At 42.0% G+C, this 26361-nt stretch overlaps 1 protein-coding gene across 4 annotated transcripts in view; it reads right to left on the reverse strand.

Moving 5' to 3' along the window:
• Window positions 1-26361, reverse strand: part of Atp8b4 (ATPase phospholipid transporting 8B4 (putative)) — a 202345-nt gene that overhangs the window by 69880 nt on the left and 106104 nt on the right. For all 4 annotated transcript variants that reach the window (NM_001430434.1, XM_087652116.1, XM_087652114.1 and 1 more), the window contains 5 exon segments: window positions 6733-6779; window positions 11223-11431; window positions 16564-16760; window positions 18587-18675; window positions 24152-24310. In NM_001430434.1, coding sequence (NP_001417363.1) covers window positions 6733-6779; window positions 11223-11431; window positions 16564-16760; window positions 18587-18675; window positions 24152-24310 — 701 coding nt within the window.

Raw genomic sequence — 26361 nt, forward strand, 5'->3', positions numbered from 1 at the left:
AAAAAAAAAAAAACGTTCATCCTTGAGTAAAGTTTATTTAGACACAGGATGTTAAAAGTGGAGGTGTGCTGCCCCACATATGGCCCATACATATACAGCCACCCAATTAGACAAGATGGATGAAGCAAAGAAGTGCAGACTGACAGGAGCCGGATGTAGATCGCTCCTGAGAGACACAGCCAGAATACAGCAAATACAGAGGCGAATGCCAGCAGCAAACCACTGAACTGAGAATAGGTCCCCCGTTGAAGGAATCAGAGAAAGAACTGGAAGAGCTTGAAGGGGCTCGAGACCCCAAAAGTACAACAATGTCAAGCAACCAGAGCTTCCAGGGACTAAGCCACTAACTAAAGACTATACATGGACTGACCCTGGACTCTGACCTCATAGGTAGCAATGAATATTCTAGTAAGAGCACCAGTGGAAGGGGAAGCCCTGGGTCCTGCTAAGACTGAACCCCCAGTGAACTAGACTATGGGGGGAGGGCGGCAATGGGGGGAGGGTTGGGAGGGAAACACCCATAAGGAAGGGGAGGGGGGAGGGGGATGTTTGCCCAGAAACCGGGAAAGGGAATAACACTTGAAATGTATATAAGAAATACTCAAGTTAATAAAAAAAAAAAAGTGGAGGTGTGGCTGAGGCATTTTATCCTGCTGGGAAGATCCTTAAACTAAGTGAATAAACAACTCAGAATAGCTTCAGGAAGTCCCTGAAGCCAACTAGATTCAACAAACCCCTTCCACCACAGGTATATAAGCAGTTGAGATATTTGTAAGCCCTGAAGGACACACTTAGACCATAAATACCTCCTGGAAGAGGTAGAGGATCAACCAGGCTACCTGGGAAGGCTCAGACTGACTGAGCGAACTACCTACAAAGGACACTTTCCAACCTGCTGAGCTGCGTATAGGATATGCACATTTCCGGATATCATGGGTGGTTACATTAACGTGGGCTTTGGTGCTACTCTGCTCCTGTAAATAAGCGCTCATCCACTTTCCTTTAAGGAACCTCAATAAAACCTATTGGCTCACCAAGGTGGAATTTGATCGTTACTTTGGTCTGTCATTGGTTCCGTCGGACTAAGTAGGTGTCTGCTCTCATATCCTTAGGAATCGTGTCACACAACACATTCACTGTGTACTTCTTCCCATTTGAGAACTCCAACCTGATCTCTACCTTTTGGCCTTCTGTTGATTTCACGTGGTCATGCCCTATCTTTTGGACATTTAAACCTCAAGTTTAGAAACTTTATGACAGTCTTCTAAGTAATGAAATGCTCTTTTCCCTTCACAACACACTATCTCTCAACTTCTCAGTATATAAGGACACTACAACCATTCAATTGCTTTGGTCCTCCACTTTTCCACTCTATTCCCATATCCAAGGCTGATAACATGGACCTTCTGCTTTGTAACTAAGTCTCCCATCCAATGAAATCACATGAGCAGAATTTATTGTTATCCAATCAACAGTCTAGCTTCACGCTGTGGCTGGACTGCCTTTTCTTTTGCTCCAAGTTCTGAATCCATGTGTATCACACAGAGACACTCAAGTACACGCCTGTGCCATGCCCACAATCCCTTTGCAGTCCATCCTCACTCTGGGGTGGGAGGAGATGCTTATTTTCATGTATTCTTGTCTTGACCAAAAGTTTCAATGTGTCCTTCTGCGGGATGAAGAAATGATGCTTTGTACAACATGCCCCTTTCTGTCTTAGCATGCTTTGATTTATTCACTGATCTAGTATTTACAGGAGCTACAGGGCTTAAGCTATGCTCTGCCAAGAGGCAGCTGCCACACTATCATTATATAGCTCGAATCGCCTACAAAGTCATCTAGCAGAGGAACAAAAAAATAACAACAACAACAACAACAACAACAACAACAACAACAATAATAATAATAATAATAATAATAATAATAATAATGTTTGAGGCTGGAGCTTGAAGCACTGTTGAGTTTACTCACTACCCCGTGGTACCCAGGAACCCAACACTGACAGCAAAGAGCCCCAGAGCTCTTTGGAGTCTTGTAGCAACAACATTTAAGAAGCTTGAGAGGACTAGAATGGTCTGAATGTCAGTGGGACACTCCAAACATTTCTCTCCACCACTATGTCTGTGGGACTCTGGCAGCCTGTCCTCCTATTCTCAATGAGACACCCTGTTGTCATTCCAGGATAGCAGCCAGATCCCTGAGTTTAGTACTATCCCAAGAGGAACAAAGAACAGGCAGGGCTTCTGCACATGAGGGACAGGCAGGTGACTTCCAGCTAGACCCCCAGAGCCCAATCCTTCTGAATTTCCCAGCTGGGACCCTGATGTGGTACAGAGACCAAGCCTCACCAGGATGACAGGTGCTAGGAGAGAAGGCAGAATCAGGAAATGAGCCTTGTTAGTACAATGGCAAGATAGGCTGGTGCTCACCAGTAGACATCTTCCATAGGTAAAATCCTGCTGCTCAGGCAGCAAGGCCGTATTCTACATTATGGGGCTGACTTGCACTTGGCAGGCCCCAGAGCCTAACGCAGGACATGAAGCTCATTCCCACTCCCAGGGCTGGACTCTGGCTGAAGTGTTCAGTAAATGGGAAAAGAGAAGTAGGACAGGGAGGGGCCCTGGTTAGGGACTTGCAATAAAAGCGGGCTGCAGTCAGAGCCAGCAGCCCTCACTGCTGCTCAGCCTTGTAGAGCCGAGAGTGTTTCTGTCAGTCAGGTTTCTTCTGCTGTGTGTTAAGCAGACCAGTGATGGGGGAAACCCACTGAGGCTGCCTCCCAGGGGTGCTTCACCGACCCATTGGGTTCCCTGGGAGAACTATGAGTTTGAGCTTGTGGGCATAAACCAGCCACCTCCTCCATATCATCTCTGTGGGTGCCCTCAAGAATAGCTAGATCCTGCCTGCCTCCAGCACCAGGGGACCTTGTCACAGAGAATCAGCACCAGCTGTTACTCTAATCAACTGTAGGGCCTCCAGGACTGTTTGTCACTCACCTTCCACACATAGAGCCTAGCATCATAGTTAATCCTGTGGTTGGGCAGCACTTGCAGTAGCAAGGATCATACTCTGCATGATGACCCATCAGGCTTTACCTTTCTACCTCCCATCTCTCCCCTAACCCAGGGCTCATGACCAATAGGGTAGACTCCTGGTCCAACCAGCTCAAAGAATCAGCTTGTAATATGCATGTAAGTGACAATGTAGTCTGTGCTGCTTCTTGGGGAGGTGACATACTTCTGACCTGACATGGCACTTATGTGCCTTGGCTTGCTTGGGGGAGTGGGGTACATTGCCAATTGCATTTCCTTGACCCCCAGAGCCAAAGCCTTTAGTGACATCTTTCATGTGAATCAGGGTACATATATCCACATTGCTGCAGTTCAGGAGCACATTAAACAAAACGTAAGTGTCTCAAGAGTTGGGAATCAATGGATAGCAAAGATCATAGCATTGAAAATGTCATCTTCAGTCCTACTTCCCACCAGTGTAGAGACCGTGACTTGAGATTTGCATTCTTCCAGCCATTTGAACAGGAAGATGAATCTATGCATAGTCCCTGGTGTTCTCTCTTAAGGTCACAGAACTCCACTTGTACTCTTTGACACCAACATTGATGGCAAAACCTGACCCGACTAAATTCATTTTGACAGCAATATCTAATCTGAAATAGCATGTGCCTTGTTATGGCCCCTTTTGAATTACTAATAGTTGTGACTTAACATTTACGATTGCAAATATAATAATGTGGTCTATTGGTAGGCACTTCCTTAAAGCTTACTACAAAAAAAAGCAGTAGATTAAAAACTATTATTTTTCCCTCACCCAGAACTTGTGGATTTCTAGCCATTCTGCCCTACCTTTGTTACTGCCATCTGTATCCACAATTTTGGCATTTGGTTCTGTCACTCTGAATCAGCACTGGCTGTTACTCTAATTAGCTACAGGGCCTCCAGAGCTGTTTGCCATTCACCTTCCACATGTAGAGCCTAGCATCATATTTAATCCTGTGGTTGGAGCAGGTGCTACTCTTTAAAAGAGAGAAGCAGTGCTGAGAGAGATTATCCATTCCAAGATACAGCTTGTCAACACCTGAGGTAACCTTGGAGCCAAATGTAGGCTCACTGTCCCTCCAGTCAGCTCTAATGAATAACACTAAGTACTACTAAAATAAATGAACTGAATAAAAGTAGAAGTTTCTGACAGTGGGCCAGGAAACAGGCTAGCAGCCTCATGATTTGTGGCATGCAGAGCCTAACAAGCATCCAGAACAGACACTGTTTTCCCCATTTTGTGGATGAGATCTGAGCTGTCCAGGCCAGCTGTTCAGGAAGTGGCAAAGTCAGAACTAAGCAACATCTGACACTTTAAACATTTGCCACCACAGCTGTCTTGGTTACTTCCCCAGCCACCCACAGTTTAATAATCACCACCACTCGTTACGTGTTTGCATCATGCCGCCTTCTTTCTTCTTGTAAGCACTTGTTACACGTGGGATGCTGAATGACCTTGAAAAATGCATGAATGAAAGTGTGATGTCCAAGGCTGTCATTAGGTAGTGAAATGGACCTTTAAGAAGAGATAATTCCAGATAGGAATGGCTTTAATCATTGGCTGTGTGTCCTTACAAGAGATTAGGTACATCTCTTTTTCTTAAAATCTGATTCAAAATCTAACTGTTTGCATATAGATAGATAGATAGATAGATAGATAGATAGATAGATAGATAGATAGATAGATAGATCCCTACCATGATATGCCACCATCCCCCACCCTCACTAGGGGCCGAGCCAATGGAGCCAACATATCTCGGACATTATGCCTCCAAAGGTAATCTAAATAAACCTTTTCTCTTTAGCTACCTCTGGTATTTCACTTAGCAATATGAAGTTTTAAAAAGCGCTTTTAATGTTTTTAATTGAAGCAGCACATGCAGGTGTCTATGCTCTCAAACTATTTAAGGGGGGTGCTTTAAGTCTCCTCTGAAGCTCATGTTGGAATTTAACTTCCTGTGTAATTGCATGAAAAGGTAGGAGCTTTGAGAGACGATTAGACAATGACACACATGTGCACACACAGAAGGATATAAGTGGCTACTGTGAATACTCATGGAGCAAACACTATTACTACGGGAAATGGACAAATCCCAGAAACATAGCCACCAAACATTAAGTCACAAAGAAACAGAAAACCTAAACAGGCCAATAGCTGGTGTAGAGACTGAAACAAGAATCCAAAACTTCCCAAAGAAGCTGGTAGGGTGTAGCCTGGCTGGAGTCCCAGCATTCTGGTGCCCAGTAGTTTCAGACAAGCAGAGGCAGTCGTGAAAACCCAACAAGAGAAAAACTGAAGACAAAATGGCTTTGCATATAAGAATATATCAAACATTTGAAGGGGGAATTAATGCCAACTGCATTCGAATTTCTCCAAATATTAAAAGGGAATCACCCCAAACTCATTTCATGAGGTCCAATTGCCCTAACACCAACACTAAAACCACAAAAAAGGATCTCTCTAATGAACACCGATGTAAAAATCCTCACAGACCCATCAGCAAATGGACCCCAACACCACATTCAGAGGATCCTACTCCACAATTAGATGGAGTTTATCCCTGGGTTGCAAAGATGGGATGGAATCGATGTGAAATATCATACAAGCAGAACGAAGACTAAAAACTTCACGACTGTTATCAATTGATTGGGAGAAGGCATTTGACATACTGTGATCTCCTTCTATAACAGACTCTCAGCCAAGACAGATGGAAAGAAAACATCTCAAGATAATAAAAGCCATCTTGGAAACCCCCAGTTAACACAACATTTTAAAAAATACAATATTATTTTTCCTCCAAAATCAAGAGAGGGGTAAGGGTGCCCGTTCTTACCACTTCTATTTGACACAATCCTAGAAGTCCTGTCCAGAGCAATTAAATAAGAGGGAAGTGGCAAACTATACAAATTAGGGGGGAAGCAAACGTTTCTATCTAAAGATGTGCAGGGTAAACTGCCACAAATTGGAGGACAATTTGCAATATTATCAACTTGTAGATGATCACACGTTTTTATGTAGGAATTCCATTTCTTATGTATCTGCATACGTTGTTTGCATGTGTATCTGTACACTGGCAGGCAGGCCTGGTACCTGAAGGCATCAGAGCCCCTGGAACAGTGCTGAGAATTGAAACCGGGTCCTCTGCAAGAGCAGCCAGTGCTCCTAACCACTGAGCCATCTCTCCAGTCCCTAGTAATTCCATTTCTTGAAATGCATTCCACAGGACACTCCTACACTATGAAATAACATACTTAGCGAGTTTTCCTCTAATTTTTCATTGCTATCAAACTATTAGACACATTCAAAGTTCCTATTAGTATTTCATGACCTATACTGTAGAACAAAAGTATAGTAGATTATCATTCAACAATTAAAAGTAATAAGCACTTTAAAATTATCTAGAAAAGTTTCTGGGGCTGAGGAGGCTAAATAAGAATGTGTATATTGTCCCACCACATGATTATGAACAGTAAAACCCATGTACTTGTACATGCAGAAATGACTCTAAAGATTTGGAAACTGTCTGTCCAAGAGACTTTGATTAGAAGAAATTTTAACCATGTAAATAGGTTTCGTGGTTTTTTTAAAAACATGTCTCATGATGGAGAGTATAAATCAAACCTTTACGAGCACATACAGTTTAAACTAAAGCAAAAAAATAGGAATGTATCTCGTCTATACCTTGGTTATTTCTTTCTTCTGGTCCAGGTCATCTAGCACTTCACCTGCTAAAGTAAACATTGAAAATAAATAGTAAGTAAAACTGAAACTAGTTTTAGACATGATTTTAGAGGATAAACTTGCTGTTTTGTTTTGCTTGGGTTTCAGTTTTTGTTTTATTATATTCTGGAGAGATTAATATAATTACATCATTTCCCCTTTCCTTTCCCCACTTAAAACCCTCCCATGCGTTCAGTCTTTCTCTGCTTCAAATTAATGGCCTCCTTTCCATTGTTATTGTATGCACATATATGTGAGTATACATCTATGTCTAAATGTGTTATATATATATATATATATATATATATATATATATATATATATATATATCACTCTTAGTGTGCTCTTTCCTGAAGCACTATTACAAGACAGGATAAAATTCAAATATTGACATCATATGTATAGCCCTATAAATGACAATTAATATAGAGGGATGCTTATGCTTAAGATAAAGCTAAATAAGTAGACATTAAAAAGAAAAATGCAAAACATGTGGCCCCAGCTTAGACTATCAATCAACGCCCATCAGAGAACCTTTGCTCTGCAGTGGAGGTGATTAACACAGACCCACAACTGATTGAGGAGCGGAGAATAAGAGGCTGTGGGGTGCTCAGCCCTAAACGGAGCATCTGCATCACACCCCACCCCTCCGCAGCTCAGGAGCCATGTCAGATGAGGGGGCAGAAAGACTATAAGAGTCATAAGAAGTGGGTGACTACAAAGAAAATGTTCTATGGATACAGAAAGGCACACACAACAGTTGAGACACCATGTGTAAGATCTGACAGTCTCAGGCCATCTAAAATGCCAATGTGTGGGGGCAGGGGGCAGAGATGGACACAAAGTCACACTACCAGCTAAGAAGCTATGGAGGAAGAGAGAGTCCATTTTCTTTATGGGCACACCCTCCAGTAGGTGGAGTATCCTCTAGTAAAGGCCACACATCCAAAAAGCATGTGGGCAGCATAAGCTACACGTGACAGGCAAAGAAAGGGGAGGGCACCAAGTGTGTGGGTAGGGAAGCTCACATGAACCTAGGAGGAGTCAGGGGAGAGGGTGAACAGTATCAAAATGCACTGCACAAAAGTCCCAAAGAACTAATAACCAATGAGCAAACAAAATTAAGAAACAGAACACTGGTTGATAGTGTTCCCCATAAGAGTCATAAACTAACAAAAACCTAACCTAACCTAACAGTGCCTACCATGGGAAACCTCCTTTTGATATGGGGGTCAGGGTGAGTCCAAGAGACTTGTGAGACAGTAGATTGTCATGTCCTTGGTTACCTCCTAGAACATGAAGGCAAAACCCTACTGCTGAAGATATTTCAGACACAGGACCTGGAGAAATCAGTCTGTAACTGATCAGGAAAGCTCCTCCTTGAGAACTAGCTTTGCTAATGCATGAAGATGCTATGCATGCTGCCGGAGGGGGAACATGCTTGTTCTATGTTGTTGTGTGTTAGAAGTACATAATTATACTTTAATTTGCAGGGGGTCACAGTTACCTTGAGTCTTTGAAGAGATGTTGGCCTTTTGGAGCACACTAGGAGTATTGAAGACTATAGGAAATTTCGAGATTGGATGACACACATTTTGGGTCATGAGATGACCATGAGCTTAAGGAGCAAGGGCTGAAGGTCACAGTTTAAGTGTGGCCTGTCACTCACAAGCTCCCATGTTTGAACAGCTGGTTCCCAGCTAGTGGCACGGCCTGGGAAGGGTTTGGAACTCGGGGTATTTTCTATGCTTTCCTTCATATTTGAAGGGTTGGGATTATTGACTAGGATTCTGCTTTACAGGAATGAGGTATCTGCATCCATCTGTACCAGACACTCACACCACCACGATTACTTACAAGCTCGCACCTATAAGACTTTAATTCAAGTTTCATGGATAAGAAAGCTGAAGAACGGAGTCAAATGTGGATGACTGTATTCTAAGAAGTCCACACAATGGGAATATATACCCATGTCTTTTCTTTCACATGTGACTCTGTTACAATACTCGATGTTTATTTGTGGTATTTCTGGAGTGCAGGTCTAAGTTATAAAGGTTTTCCACCTTGAGGTTGCAATTTCCTTGAGATTGTAGTGAACCTAGGCAACCTCCTACAATATAAATCTCGGAGTCACATGGTCATGGTCCTATCGTGACTACATATGCATTCATTCTAATTAAATGATGAAAAGAAGAGAAAGAACTGTGTCTTTGTATTGAAAAGTCCCCCTAAAAAGAGTCTATTACAGGGCTAGAGGTAAAACAGAAGAAGCATTAAAAGTCTAAGAATGTAATAATTCTGAGTATGGAAACAAGATGCAGATAGGTGTGCTGGATAATTTTATGTCAACGTGACACACACTGCAGTCATCAGAGAGGAGGGAACATCAACTGAGAAAGTGCCTCCATAGGACTGGGCTCTAAGCAAGGCTGTGGGGCATTTTTAAAATCAGTAATCAATGTGGGAAGGCCCATCCAATTGTGGGCGGTGCCATCCCTGGGCTGGAGGTCCTGGGTTCTATAAAAGGAGCACCCTGAGAAACCATGAAGAGCAAGCCAGGAAGAAGCATCCTTCATGACCTCTGCATCAGCTCCTGCCTCCAGGTTCTGACTCCCTTTAACAATTAGCAGTGATCTTGAAATGTAAGACAAACAAACGGTTTCCTCCCCCAGTTGCTTTGGTCATCGGGTTTCCTCACAGCAATGGTAAATTAGGTCAGAGTGAAAAGTTAAATTTTCCCAAAGTCCAGATCTATGACTCAAAACAAGTTAAACTGTACCCCATAAAAGCAATTCTGAACAGTATGGGTGTGTGCAAGGAGAAGTATGTTTTATGGGTATAAATACATTGTACATCATAATACATATATAAACTGGGACCAAAAGAGGATGCTTAACCCTTTCTGTTCCTTTCTTGTATTCTATGAGGGAAATTATTAGCCTTCATACAGTTCTTAAAATAGGCAATTTTACAAAAATCTTGAAATCTCTGCCTGAAAATATCAAAAAGTTGTCTCTAAAAGTAACCCACAATAAACATGTCAACAAATGGTTATTGGTCCACGTGTCTAATAATTTCAGACTGCTTCTTAGAAATTATATCACTGGGTTAAAATGAATCAAAGGGATCTCTAAATTTCAAAATATCCCCTAATATTCTAATATTCTTACTCACTCCACTATTTAGGTCAAGGAGGTAATTTTAGACTCAAAACCTAATGTCCACAGATATTAAGTAATGGCCTAGCTATTTAGCAGGCATGATGGAGATGTAAGGCATGCAGGAACCTTAGTCTGGAAGTCATCGAGTCCACTCCCAAAAAAGGCAGGATAAGGGACTAGAGATATGGGAGAGCTGACGACAGCATCACTACATGGGTGATAGTGATGGGAGTCCACAAGCGTGAGGTCACAAGACAGGACAGCATAGCATAGCAGACTTTTCAATCCCTTGTTTCTTTCAGAGTCAAACCCTGCTTTAAATTATTTGACAACGTGTGAAGTTCCATTCCCTTTAGGAGACAAAGGAAAGTTACCTTCTCTTGGAACTCCTTGACAAAATAAGTGACCTCCATGCATTAAGATAGGAGATCCAGAGGAGCATTGGGAAGGTCTCACCAGGCCTCCCTGTTCTCTCTTGAAGCAATTGCCTGGTAGATAGCCAATGCCAGCTTGAGATGGGCCAGCAACAAAAAGGATGCTTGGGTCCCCAAATACAAATTATTTATCCATACAGAAGAAACCAAAGGGAAACTTGGCGGTGAGGGTGCTCGAGGAAATGCGCGTTTCAGGAAACGCTAAACCCTCAGAAACACATACATTAACATTGATCCCACAGGGAACTGAGAGGGAAGCATAAGACGTTGGCTTAACCAGATAAATCATGCTGCCTAGGACTCATCTGGGGGATTGGGCCTCTGCAGCAGTTACAGAGCAAAGCCACAGAACCGTATATCAAAGGGAACCATCTCTACCCACGGGTGGCAACAGATCCTAGGTTTCATCAGACCATTTCAAATGTGTGCACTAACTAGTTTGTGGATGTCCATTATCTGTCAACTATCACAGCAATGCTTAACTTTCCTGATGGTTTTGTGGATGTCCATTATCTGTCAACTATCACAGCAATGCTTAACTTTCTTGATGGTTTTGTGGATATCCATTATCTGTCAACTATCACAGCAATGCTTAACTTTCCTGATGGTTTTGTGGATGTCCATTATCTGTCAACTATCACAGCAATGCTTAACTTTCCTGATGGTTTTGTGGATGTCCATTATCTGTCAACTATCACAGCAATGCTTAACTTTCCTGATGGTTTTGTGGATGTCCATTATCTGTCAACTATCACAGCAATGCTTAACTTTCCTGATGGTTTCGTAAGGGGATAGTGCTTTTAATGATGCTGCTTATTTATTTGTTTGGTATCATTAAGAGAAACTATTCCCTTACCGTAGACTCTTCCATTAATGGAACATTTTTTAAAAGTCATGATGTTTTGGGTGAGAGTTCCTGTTTTGTCAGAGAAAATATATTCAATCTGGCCCAGCTCCTCATTGAGTGTGGTCGTCCGGGCTTCAGCAGGCATTGCTTTCGCAGCATAATACATCTTCCGGTCCCAATTTATAAAATAGCTGTGTCCCAGACGGATTACTTCCACACTGTGGTCCATTAACATGAGGAAGAAAGGGAGAGGGGGGTAGAATCTATCAATACGTGAACATACAAAGCTTTGCCAAAATCCTCAAGAGTTTCAAAAACAAAAATTCAAAAAAGATATAAGTGCTTTGTCCCTAGGTCCCAGTGATCGTCAGAAATGCCTCCACTGAAAATCTGCTCATAAACCTTGGTGCCCAAGCTATTTCCTTACAGCATCATAAAGTGAGATGGCTGGCTCATCAGGAGGCCTCGGGCAAGGGCCTGTGGTTCTCTATATTAAACAGGCCCAGTGGAGTGTTTTGTGTGGCGTGTTCATTTGAAACTCCATCTGCATCTCAGAGTAAACGATTCCTTCCTGAAGGTATTTGGCATATATCTAGCTGGAAGAAATGTGTCCTCAGACATTGATGTGGTTTGACTTTCAAAAGAAGTCAGCAGCAAGTCTCTACTAAGCTGTAAGCAAACAGTGATCAATCTTAGCTAAAAACAGTTTCCCACCGTCCATCCACTAGGAAAAGAGTAGTCTTTGTGCTGTAATGGCCTATAATTCAAACTCCAGAAAGGGGAAGTCTGTAGCCAAGGGTCTTAGTCCAAATGTCTGTCATCTATAATACCAAGTGGGGTGCCCGAAAGATTATTACAATGTGAGGTATCAGTTTTCATAGAAATTTTAGTAAGGGATTTTCTTAGGTTTGTATTATATTGTTAACTGCTTGCAAAAAAACTATATTTCATAAAATTAAGAGCAGCTTCATTGATAAGAATATGGTTTTTTCCTGGAATTCCATCTTGGACAGTACTTATATTATAACACGTTCAACTTTGCTTTATTTCTATATAGCTCCACACCATAGCTGGACAGATTTGTGCCTTGGACACTATGTATTTTTATCAGTAGGATAAGGTTTTAAGTTATTGCTGATCTAAAGGAAAGCTTTAAAGTCTGTGTGTGTGTGTGTGTGTGTGTGTGTGTGTGTGTGTGTGTGTGTGTCACTCACATTATCAGATATCAAATACTGAGCTGAATTCTGCCGGGCTGTGTATCATCTTGGACACAGGTTTATACTCACTTGGATGCATTCTTTTTCTGAATAGGTTTGTTTTAGTTTGAATTAGTCCTGTCTTTGCTCATTAAATTTCAAGTCATGTCTTTATATATTAACAAGAGCATTTGAAAGAACATAAAACTGTACCAATGATAGCCACGACCTACAGTTTATTTCTGACCTGAGTGGGTTTTCTCATCTTTACAGGCAGAAGGCTAGAGGCTGCGTGTGAGTTCTGAATGACGTGCATCCTGTTCTGAAAGCTGGGCACAAAAACTTTCCTCTCAGAGTAACATGAGGCCAGGTCATCTCTGAGTTTCCCCTAAACTAAAATCACACAATGACTACATAAAAATCATATATGGAAAGATAAACAGCTCTTAATTCTGCGTGTCTTTATATATGTTACTGTGCATTTTATGTTTCTGCCCCTCTCCCTGCATTGCTAACTAGTCACTGTGACTCTGGTTTTTGCAGTATAGCTTAGTGGTGTTTTCTTAATCCTTTAATTGGGAAAGTGTGAGGACCCATGAGAGTCCAGGGTCATCATCTAATCTGGCCTAGACAGGCAGACGGTGTCAAATAAGTAGGTCCTGGCCCTCTCATCTCTAACTTCACTAATTAGGAAACTATGGCTTTCGAGATTAAGGGACTAACCCAAGTCATACACACACAGATTAGCCCTGAGTTATGACCAGAATCCCCACATCTGTTACAGGCAGTGCGAATCTTCACGATGTTATTATGTGATAATCTCCCCTTACTGGAGGTTTAATTCCTATAATTTCAGTTACCCACAATTAACTGTATCCAAAAGTATTTGATGAAAAATTCCAAAATTAAACATTTTTTTTGCTTTAAATTGTGTAATGCTCCAAAAGGATGAAATGTCACCCCATCCTCCTCTGTCTGGATCTGCCACACCTGAGATGTGAAGGACCCTTGGCTGACACATCCCTCGGCATACTCTAAACACTCATCACACAGTAGCAGCCTTAGCTACCAGATCTACTAGTGTGGCATTACAGTATCTGTGTCCCTGTAATATTATCACAATGCCTAAGTCATCCACCACACTTTGTTCTATCCTTCTGACATTATATCATCATATATGTAATCAGGGGTACACGTAGAACAATGTAATACTTTGAAGCAGGAGAGCCATGTTGATATACCTTTTACTGTACTGTGTGATTATAATTTTTACATTTGTTCATTTACTGCTAATCTATTACTGCGCCTGACTTGTAAGTTAAGTTTTATTGTAGATGTGTAGGCATAGAACAGGATAAGTGGAAGTGTACTATTCAGGGTGACCAGCACTCTTGAGCATCCCCTGAGGGTCCTGGAAGACATATCACCCCTGAAAGGAGGGTCACTGCAGAAATCACTCAAAGATTGGAAGTGTCTGCAAATCTGGAAGTTCCTTGCAAATTCAAAGCAGGTTTTGTAGCAATCGTTTGATTCTCCCATGCTGCAGTACAAGTCAATGGAAATCTGCAAAATGCATTTACATTCCCGAGCCTTAAAATAGCCTGTAAAGATGCATCTCCTCTTTGCTTGGGAAGAAAGAGGGTAGGGGAGCGGCGGTACTACATGCAGCGCTCTCTCTCTCTCTCTCTCTCTCTCTCTCTCTCTCTCTCTCTCTCTCTCTCTCGCACACGCACACACATGCACACACACACATGCACACACACACACACACACACACACACACATAACTTGTGGCTGGGTCTTTCTTAATGCATAAATACACTGACAGCATAGAAATATAAAAATAAATCTCTGCTCACCTGGAATTGTTAACTTTTCAAAGGGAATCATGAACTCTCACCATATGGCATCAGTTAATATATTGTACCTTATCCGAAAGCCTAATGGGGGCTTTTGTGGGAGGCTGTCAGCCCTCACCATAGACACACCTGTTCCTGCTCCTGGTCCTATATCATGGTGTTGGAGGATTTAAGACCAACCCCAGCTTTTTATCCTCACTGCTCCCAAATCCCACACAGTTTAGGGCCAGAGGGGAAACATGGTGCAAAGGTCAGACAATGCAGATTTAGATCTTCATTCTGACCTAATTAGCTGTGTAATCCTAAATGAACCAACCCTTCATTTTAGCAAGAGCTACTTCAGAAGATTTGGGGGATAAATAAATGAGATAAAGTATGTTTAGTGCCTTATGCAAAACATTAAAAGAGGAAACAGAGCTGTCCATGGAATGTGGCAAGGCTTCACATTCATGTCAGGTTATAGAACAGCAGAGAGCAGTTTTGAAATCATAAAAAGCAATGCAGAAGAAACTAGTTTTAAGCCATAAAGCACTGAACCAATATCAAACGTAAGCAATTATATGCACATAGGTAGAAAGGTGGATACTATTGTTTGAATAGAAAGGAATCCAGAAATCAAGCGGTTTTAATGTCCTCGTCTTATTTTATAGAGCAGCACATATTTGACAAGCACAAGCCAAAGAGAAGCCAAGGACTTTCTCAAAGGCCAGGGATATTATTGCCAATTATTATTATTACCAATTCAAAACCTAGGCTTCTAATATTATAAATGTGGTTTTTGTTAACAAGTACACACTAAAATTAAAGAAATGCTAACCTGAGGACCTAGCCATGCTTTGTTTTGTTTTGTTTAAATCTTTCAAATCATTAAATGAGAAAAGTCAGAGCAGTACAAAGAAGATCAGAGTACATGTTCTCCAAAAGAACTTAAACTCTGTGTGTATATATGCAAATGACAAGCCACTGTGTGCACGGGAAGATTGTACATCTATGCCCCATTGGTTACTGGGACATTAAACGGAAAGTAACAAAGTTGATCACAGCTTTTCTGGCATAGAACGACATCTACTACAGGCTCTATAATTGGGATTCAAGCATCAGAGACTCTCAGTGTTGAAGATGAGCCAGTAGAAAACAGATTACACAGAGCCCGGGCTGCCCACAGCTCCAGAACGCCCAGAGCAGTTTGTGGTGTTGTGGCCACATGCCCCTACTTCAAGTCCATTTCCCACAACTTGACATTTCAGTTTCCTTACCACTATACGAAACAAGAGTGAATTTTGTTCATTAACTTTCTTTGTTTTACTGTGGCTTAGTTTTTGGAAAGAGAAAAGAGAAGTTAGTCATAATTAGAGGAGAGTCAGAGCTGGTGGCTTTGTATCTTGTTAGTACCGAAGGCGAGCGTGAAAAACAGCCAAGTCCGTCTTTGCTCCAGGATCTCAGGGACTGACTCAATCTTGGTAGAATTGGGACAGAGAATGTTTCAGGTAGACTTATATAAATCTTGTGGAGCACACACATGCATGTATGGAGAAAGGGGAAGAAGGAGAGAGAGAGAAGAAAAACATGTTTGGAGAAAGAGAACACACAGAAAGAGCAAACATTCACTCACAGAGACGGAAAGAGAACAGGCACCCACACAAAGTTGAAAGCAGATACAGACAATGGCAGACCATTTTAATATCGCTTTGTGGAACTAAATCTGGAAACTGTAGATCAGGACAGTGGGAATTATAAACCATAGTTGCCTAACAATAGCCAGGTACTATCACCTTACTTGGGGTCCTTTCTGAATGTGTTTATAATGCTGCCAATAAAAAGGGAGACCCTCATCAAGCTTTAGACATTCATTGAGTCCTCAGACAATCCTATGAGACAGGACTTATATTTTGCCCACTTTTTAAAGTAAGCAAGCTTGAGAAGAGGATGACAAGGTGATTTTCCCAGTGTTTCAGGGGTAGTGGGTGGTCGGACAGGACCTGCATCCAGGTACCTGAGGCAGACCAATGGCTGGAAGGCCCTATTCTCAAAATATCCCAGGTTTTTTATTCTTGCCTTAAACCAACTCAATCTTACTAATCAGATTCCATGAATTTACAGTGCAGTTCATATGGTCCAGAAAAATACATCCCTACAAAACCATACTAATCAAGGAGAAAATAAAATACATTTGTTGTGATCAGAAATGTACAAGTTAAACAGCATTAAAGAGCTAAGCCACTCATTGCTAACAGATATAGCAGATATATACAGTGTGAGTGATGAAACGACCTCATCACAGTCTAAACATCTCACCTCACATATAACGAAATGGGAACAAGCGTGTTGAGGATGATGACATATGACCAGAACGTCAAGAATCCAGAGAACAAGGAACTCTTCTCGCCTTCTCTCCAGAAGAGGGAAGTTCTGAACTGGTTCCCAACTTCACTCTCCCAGATTGAATTTCCTACTGCAAGAATAATTCCCAAGCATACCAGAAACCCAAAAATCTGAAATAATCAAAGTATAGAAATTTTGTTAAGGTTAACATGAATCTCAAATTAGTCAAATCAACACACTCCAACTACAAGTCAATTTCCCATAAGAAATTGTCACTTGAAAATCAAGTTATACAAACCCTTTCTTGTTTACAACCAGGCATATGAATAAAAATTAGCATTTTATGGCTGAGGTATGACCAGATACCTGACATACACTTCTCACTTAATTCTCCCACTAACTCTCTCTGAAGCAGATGTAATCATTATCCACAGATTAAAAACAAAATAAAAAGATAAGCACAGAAAAGACCGTGCTATAGGTTGACCCTGCCACCCAGTTATCATCACACCAGTACTCTGTGACAGATCATATACTCCAATGCTTGAAGTGAGAAGACTGTGAGACCCCAGTGTCCTAGAAAACCCAGTTTACATCTGTAGTCCAACTACAATGTACTGTAATGGTTCATCCCAGCTGACAGTTTGATGGACTTTAGAATCACCATGGAAACAAGCCTCTGGGCAAGTCTGTAAGGGATTATCTAGACTGGATTAACTGAAGCGGGAAGACCCACCTCCCAGAGTATTTAAAGGAGAAAGGGCCTGAGCAGCATTCATCTCTCGGGATCCTTACTGTGGGTACAATGTGATCAGCTGCCCCCTGCTCCTGCAGCCACACCTTCTCCACCGAGACTGACTACACACCCAGAGCTGTAGGACAAACCAAATTCTTCTTCCTTTAATTGTGTTTGTTGGGTATTTGATAAGATACAGATAAGCCACTAATACAATGACTGATGCTCTCTTTCACCATCTCACGCCTGTCAGAATTCTTAGCTGTAGATCTGTCTGCAAATCCTTACATAAGGACAGGGGGAGGGGGAGGACGAGCCAAAGCACCTTGTGATGTAGATAGTTTGTTTTTCGAAATAAGTGGGAGACAGGGTGAAAATGTATACCAGATTTTAATGTCACCATCACTACCAGAATTAGAAAAGCAAACATTCTGGAAGAAGATCAGAGAGACAATGAAGTCATGAGTGCTGAGTCCAAACCCACAGCCTCGTAGATGAAGGACACAAAGGCGGTGTCTCGAGAACGAAATTTGTGGTGACTTGCTCTGCTTCTGCATCAGGAGCTCGCACTAGCCACTCTGGAGGCAGAAAAGGCTCTACAAAGTAGTAAACTGTCCTTTTTTTTCTCCAAGCAAGACTGTTCCTGATATCTAGAACTATTTTCTTCTTCATTCTCATGAATAAAACAGGAACATAAGAAGACAAAGTTGAAAAAATTTACTGAAGGTTTATTAGAAAAACTAGATATAAGAAAAATCAAACTATGTATTCCCCCATACAATACCAATTTGTGTCTATATCATAATGTCTTCTTCCTTTAATAGTTAGTGCTGCAAATTAATTGAATGGAATTACTTTAAACCATTAAAATTAATGATGTTCGGCATTAAATTCCCTACTTAAAATTCCAGAGAGTATCATCTTATTTGCTACTATAAAATACAAGGTGCTACCAGTGACTTATGCTGTAATTGGCAGATGATAGATGATAGGTGACAGACAGATAACAGATAGATAGGTAGACAGACAGACAGATAGATACATACATATATAGAGACAGACAGACAAGTTAGACAGGTAGACAAATACACTATTCTCACCAAGAGAACTAGAGTACTACTCAACCTGTCAGTGGCTTAGCCATAGCACTAGAATATGCTTCAACCCATCAGGGACTCATCCGTAGTACTAGAGTACTTGTCAACCTCTTAATGACTCATCCCCAGCACAAGAGTACTCATCACCCTGTCAGAAACTTACCCACAGGACTAGGGTGTTCATCAGTCTGTCAATGCTTGTCCTTTTGAACTTTGTCTTACCACTGTTCTGCATTAGTTTAGTGTCTGGACCTGTAAAAGAGTAACATTCCTGAAACAAAATCAATCTAATGGCAGAAATCAATATGTACCTCCAAAAAACAACTCTTAATGTTATAAATCCCCCCCCCATCAAAAGGCACAGACTCAAAAAGCAGGAAAGATTTATTTGGTGCCTTCTATAAATATAACTCAGCACAAAAAGCAGAAACAACTTTAGAGTTAAAGAATGGAAAACGTACTCCAGTCAAAAGGAACCTATGAAACACCTGGCAGAGAGCTCATCCCTGGAGAAGACAGAGTCAGTTAATGTTTTTAGGCAATAAATTGATATCATTATCTTCAGCTCACAGATAATGAAACAGGGCTAAGGAATTTAACTTTCCTGTGTATTCTCATTCTATAAGCACAGAGAGAGAACTTGAATTTCAACATACCTAACTCTATAGTTCTTGTTCCAAATTATTATTCATAAACTACATGAGACAATAAACCAATGCATATGCAATACTGTACCTCATTTAGGATCCTAGCAGGAATCACTGAATAAGGACAATCATAGAAAAAATTATGTAGAAATTCTACAGTGTATGAGGAGGAGCACATTGGAAGCAGAAGACTAATATAGCAAGGCAGGCTCAGCAGCTATCAAACTGTTTCTCCACCTAAGTCACCATGATACAGGGAAGGAAGACTTATTATTGCATCCTAAAGGAAGTAATGATAGGTTTACAGCCTTTACAAGAGTGATCTTATGTTGAAGGACCCAACCGATCTGAAACAACTACATAGAGATGTTTATTTGGTGAATACTTAGGATTTAATAATTTGTCTCCTTTTGATTTCTTTCATGACTCATCAAGACAAAACTTAAGGAAAGCCATGATATCATGGCTTTATATTCAACCACAGGTACCAACCAGCAAAGCAAAGAGAAGGCTGGAAAATGAGGAGATAAGACCTATGGGGCAAATGAATGACAGAGAACATGGAGGCTTGAATGACTCTGGCCTCTTCCCTCAGAAACAAGCTTTGATCTCATCTTAAACACAAAGGAAAGCCACCAGGGAAGCGTGGCCAGGTGTCCATATGGGTTAAACTTATGAATTTTTTCATAACTTTGTAAAGTAAACCATGCCTCTGTACCTCCTGGTCAACGTGAATAAGTAGCATTTGAAAATAAGAAGAGTGGCTAATAATTAATTTTGGATTCAGTTTTCACAAGATCTAAGAACCAACTAGAACTTTTTTCTTGTTCAAGTGTCTCAAGACTTGTGTACTCATAGTACCCTTCTCTTCAGCATTGACATGGACAAAAACAACCCTGAATTCCTCTGCTTGCCAATATGCTAGTTAAGCTCTCTATTAACTAAAATCAGTGCAGGTATTGTCTGCTTTACAAAGGTTCACCTGACCAATGTCCCCTAAAAGTGAACACCTAAGACCTATCACAAAAGAACAGAGAGCTCCTTTCTCCTCCCCAACGTGCAGAGAATAGTCCACCTTCCCTAGCTCGGCCCATAGAGCAGTCAGTGTGCTCTGAACTTTTGGTAAAAGAATTGAGAAATGGGCATGGGGAAAATACCATCAAGCATCCTCTTCCACACACATCATCAGTGCACCTGAGCAATGTATTCAAGTGTGCTCATGATAACCCTGTGTTACCACACAGGGAAGAGCATAGTCTTACAGCAAGGATTAGAGCCTGGAGCTCCTAAACAACCTGAATCCACATCTGCCTGCTCCCTGTTCTGGGAACTTTGGTTCAACACACTTTCTTCCATTGATATAAGGGGAGTTTCCCCAGAGATAATCTTTGACCCCTCAACAGCCTTCAGAAATGGGCTAGCTGTCCTAGCATATATAATATGACTCAGAGTCTTGAGCTAGTCATTCGTAACAATATTATATAACTGGACTGGGCTTTTGGATGACACCCCATCGCTGGGATGAGGCGTCCTCACGTCAGTGATAACAGGGATCAAACAGGAGACTACTTCCCTAAAGACCTTGCAGATGAGGAGCCTGGTTTGAGATCTTGTGCTCTTTAACAGAAAGTAAAGGCAATGTATGAGTATGCTCAGCTTTTTAACTGCTCTGTAAGAAAGATAAATACGACATAAATAACCATAGACTTATCTACCTCGCCAATGAAAAGAAAGCATCTGGCTCTTACGAATAAAGCTGCTATGAATGTAGTGGAGCAAGTGTCTTTGTGGGATGGTAGAGCATCTTTTGAGGGAGAACTACCTCCTGTTTTCTGAGAAACTGCCGAATTGATTTCCAAAGTGGTTGCACAAGTTTACTTTCCCATTGGCAAGGAAGAAGTGTTCCCCTTGCTCCATCCCCGCCAGCATAGGCTGTCTCTTGAGTTTTTGATCTTAGCCATTCTGATGGGTGTTAGATAGAACCTCAGAGCTGTTTTGATTTGCATTTCTCTAATGACTAAGGACTTTGAACATTTCTTTAAGTGCTTCTTGGCCATTCAAGATTCCCTGTTGAGAATTCTCTGTTTAGTTCTGTGCCCCATTTTCTAATTGGGTTATTTGAATGGGTGTCTAACTTCTTGAGTACTTTGTAAATTTTGGATATTAGCCCTCTGTAGGGTTGGTGACTTTTTTTCCAATCTATAGGCTGCCATTTTGTCCTGTTGACAGTGTCCTTTGCCAGGCCTCCCTGGACATATGTAGGCACTGTACAGCTTGGTATTCATATGGGACCTGAACAACTGGAGCAGGGGCTGCCCCAAAAGTTGTTGCCTGTAAGTGGTATATGTTCTACAGGCTGAGTTGCCTTATTTGGTCACAGTAGGAGAGGATGTGCCTAGCTTCAAAGAGACTTGATGTGCCAGGGTAGGGGGATACCCGGGGGCGCTCCACCAGCTCAGAGGAGAAGGGAAGAAGGAAGGGATGGGGAAGAATTGTAGGAAGGGGTAACCAGAAGTGCTCAGTGAACAGGATGTAAAATGAATAAGTAAAAATAGATAGATAGATAGATAGATAGATAGATAGATAGATAGATAGATAAAATTTTTTAAAAAAGTTAAAAAGCAACTGATGAAAGAATCATGAAACTAGGTTCAACTTCAGACAGAAGTCTGACTCTGCTTCATTTCTAGAGATTTGCTGGATCTTTACAGGTGACAATGCCCTAAGAGCAAAAGCAATGCTCAGACCCACAGCTGTGGGTATTTATCAGCAACTAGGAGGACTTTTTCTAGTTTTGGAACACATTGGGTCTTTAATGAGCATTTTTGTTGATGATGATGTTGTTGTTGTTGCTCTTGTTATTAAGGAAGGTCAGTTAAGGAATATGATTTGATTTCAATTACACATATAATCAATCAACAGACACAAAACACATCTTAATTAGGTATCACAGTAAACATAATTTGTTTTTAATCAAAGGCTAGAAAATGAAGCTGGGAGTAGAATTTAAGTGGCTTTGTCACTTGTGCTATTGTTCCTGAGAAGGAAAATGCTACCCCAGACTCACACAAATAAAGACAAAAATGGTGGGTGGCAAAAAACACCCCAACCTACCACAAGAACACTACTCAACTATGTTCATAGCAGTTTTATTCATAAAACTGGAAACAATTTAGGTGTCCCTCAACCAAGGAATAAAGAAAATATAGTTCATTTATACAATGGAATATTACTCAGATGTTGAAAAAAATGTTATCATGGAATTTGCAGACAAGTGGAAAGAACTAGAAAAAATCCTGAGTGAGGTAACCTACACGATGAAACAAACAGATATGTACTCCCTTATAAGTGGATATTAGCTGTTTAGTAAAAAGAAAGCAGACCCCAGGGAGGCTAAATAACAAGGAGGGCTCTAAGGGAGACAAGTAGATCTTCCTGGGATGTGGAAATAGAATAGATTTTGCTGGTAGAATGAGAGCAGGAAGGGATGGGAGCAGCAGGGATCAGATAGGGAAAGATGACTGAAATTTGGGGAGGGGCACTAGGGGTGTGATGTGGAAGCCTAGTACAGTGGAAACTTCCTAGAACCTATGAGGATGGCCCTAGCGAGGACTCTTCGTAATGGAGGATAGGAGTCTGAACCCACCATTTTCTGTGACCAGGCAAGGTGTGATTGGGACACCAACCCAGCCACAAAACCTTTGACTTACAACCTGTCCTGCTGGCAAGATGTGATGGGGCAACGGTGGCTGAGAGCCCATGGGAGTGGTCAACCAGTCACTGGTCGGACTTGAGGCCCATGTTACGGGAGAAAGCCCATTCCAGAGACTTCCTGGATGGCCAGGAAGCTGGATAGGATCAAACACAACTGGCAATTTTTTTTAAAAAGAGAAATGAAATGATTCCTAATAATATTCTTACTTATAGATCAGTGCCTAAGCCAATAGACATCATAGAGACTTCCTCTGGCAGCTGATCAGAGAAGATGGAGAGACCACAAACACTAGGCAGAGTTTGGGAAAGCCCACAGAGAAGGGGAAGAAGGATTGTCAGAGCCAGAGGGGTCGAGGACACCAGGAGAACACAGCTTACAGAATCAACTAAGCAGGCTCACAGAGACTGAAGCTGTAATCACAGAGCCTGCATGGGCCAACGCTAGGTCCTCTGGATACATGCTATGGTTGTTCAGCTTGAGCTTTGGTGGGACTGCTCATGCTGGTAGCAGGGATATTTCTGACTCTTTGTCTGTTCTGGGATCCTTTTCCTCCGACTGAGATGCCTTGTCCAGCCTTGATGTGAGGAATTATTTCTAGTCTTATTGTATCTTGCTATGCTGTGTTCAGTTGATATCCCTGGGAAACCTTCTCTTTTCTGAAGGGAAACCGGGGATAATGGATCTGAGGGGAGGGACAGTGAGGGGAAACTGGGAGGAGTGGAGTGGAAGCTGTGGTCTGGATGTATTGTATGAGAGAAGAATAAATAAAAAGAAAAAATTGAGGGGAAGAAAGAGTGGGAGAATGTCCCTTCCTTCCTGCCTCTCTCCTACCTCCTTCTCTCCATTTCTCCCTTCCTACATCCTTCCCAGCCCTATTAAGTGCAGCCTTCAGACCCATCTGTCCTGGTGACAAACACAAATGATTGCTCTCCAAGAAGGATTTCTCAAATGAGCCACTTGACCTTTTCAAATGGCAAGCAACCTGAGCTGCAGTGGAGGGAAGGGCTTTCTTTCATATCGATCTTTGATATTAAGGGTACACTGATTATATGGAGTAGCAGATGAGGCTTCCACGGTGGGGCGAAGGAGAAAGAAACTTAACAGAAGGTCTGTAGATACGATCAGATGATGAAGGCTTCAGCATCCTTAAGAACAACGTCAACATATCAATGGTTCCCACACACTGGGACCACATGGATTATACCCACAGTACTATTGTCTCCTCCAGCTACCAGCCACACTCTGGGATCAACTCGGGAGCCAGTACTCAGCACTCAATAAAAACGCTGCACATTCCCATCCATAGAGAACCAGGAACTTTGTGGGAAGGGGCGGCACAGAGATGGCCCCGATCCATACACTGTACCTGCAAAAAGAACCATCCCAAAGCACCAGCTGGTGTTCCTCAGGACGCAGCCTCTCAGGATTATCTTCTGGTTGCTGAGCGTGTGCTTGCTGTCCTTCCAAGAGAGGACCCCAGAGAATCTGTCTAACTTGTTGTTAGGCGCCTCACAAATGACGATCCCTGGAAAACAAGAAGCCTCATCAGACCCACTGCAAGCTTACTTCAGAAGCCCGCCATGCTACTTTACCACCCTGCTGTTGATATGCAAGGCATTGTCCTTCTCTTTCAGAAAGCATAGCTACACATGCACGACTGTGCTGGGAAAAAAATCAGCTGCGACATACCAAAAAAAATAAAAAATAAAATCCATCAAATATTTTGAAGCAAGATTGTCTATATTGACCAAATAAAAACAAGAACTACAAGATCCATGAGACTTTTTTCCCTTAAAATCTATACAGTCCACAGAACTCAAAAAGGTCAACAAGCTCAAGGGCCCAAATGAGGACACCTCAGTCCCACTTGGGAGGGAGAAGAAAGCAAACACAAGGGGGAAGTGAGGGAGGGATCTGGAAGGGAAAGGGAATGGAGGAAGGGGAAGAGAGGAACATGATCTGGTATTGGATAGGGGACAATCCTGAAGCCCCGAGGTACAGCAGAAAGAATGGAAACAGGCAACCTCAGGAGGAAGGAAGTTGGGATGACCCTCCAGAATGTACCAGAGACCTGAGAGGTAAGAGACCCTCAGGACTCAAATGCAGGGACCCTAGATGAAATGTCCTACAGTGGGAAGAGGGAACATGTAGAGCCCACCTCCAGCAGAAGGACAGAGCATCAAGTGAGGGATGGGGTTTCCATCCCACAGTCAAAACTCTGACCCATAATTCTTCCTGTCTGAAAGAAATGCAGGGATGGAAATGGAGAGGAGCCTGAGGAAAAGGAGGTCCAGTGACAGGCCCAAAAGTGGATCCAGCTCAAGGGGAAGCCCCAAGGCCTGACACTATTACTAAGGGTATGGAGTACTCACAAAAAGGGACCTGTCATGACTGCTCTCTGAAAGACCCAACAAGCAGCTGAAAGAGTCAGATGCAGATATTTGCACCCAACCAACAGACAGAAGCTGCTGCCCCCTGTGGTTGAGTTAGGGAAAAGCTGGAAGAAGCTGAGGAGGAGGGCAACTCTGACAAGGACCAGCCGTCTCAATTAACCTGGACCCCCAAGATCTCTTAGACACTGGACCACCAATCAGGCAGCACCACCAGCTGATATGAGGCCCCCAACACAAAACCAGAGAACTGCTGGGTTTGAGTTCAGTCAGAGAAGATGCACCTAGCCCTTGAGAGACTGGAGGCCCCAGGGAGTAGAGAGGTCTGATGGGGTGGGTGGGGTGGGGACATCCTTGTGGAGACAGGGGAGGCAGGGAGGAGGTATGGGATGTGGAACAGTTGCAGGGTGGATGGGGGGATAAAATCTGGAGTGTAAATATATAAATAAGTGAAATAAAAGAAAAAATCTTTTAAAGTACTTATCTTTACTCTTAGGATATACCAAAATGACATTTTACCAGTATAAAATGGTAGGTGTCCACGTTTTTCTTTTCACTGTTCTGTGAACTGCCGAAAGGGTTAACAAAGATGCCACAGTTTTTTACTTCAAAACAAAGGTTAAACAGTTTTCTAACTTCATAGGAAGGACTTGGGGGTCCTAGCATACCACACCCCAAAGAAATCTGACTTTCATTTGCTCTGTAAGTCAAGACCACTTTTAAGGGCCGCGTGCCTCTTACATTGATTTGATTCAGAATCCTGTGGACTCTCAAAGGCACCACAGAGTTTCCTCAACCCAGACAGAAAATGTTCCTTTTGGGGATTTCGTTGTTGTTGTTGTTGTTGTTGTTGTTGTTGTTGTTGTTGTTGTTGTTGTGTTTGTGTTTGTAATTTCAAGAAAGGGAATGCTCATTTCAAATCAATGAACTGATTCATTCCATCATTTCAAACAAAACATGCACATTGAGCATTGGGGTTGTCTGGCTAGAAAGGGGAAACAGAAATGATTTTCATGGGCCCTTCACAAGATGTAACTACTAGATTCATATACATCTGCAAATAAGTGGGCTACATTTTTAGAAGTAATGGCTACAAAGATATAGAAGAATGGAATTCTGGGAACGTACAGAGGAAAGAAGGAAAAGAGACAGGGAAAGGGGAAAGGGGGAGGACGGGTGGAAACGT

Source organism: Rattus norvegicus, chromosome 3 (genome assembly GCF_021556685.1).
Source record: "Rattus norvegicus strain SHRSP/BbbUtx chromosome 3, alternate assembly SHRSP_T2T, whole genome shotgun sequence".
NCBI lineage: Eukaryota > Metazoa > Chordata > Mammalia > Rodentia > Muridae > Rattus > Rattus norvegicus.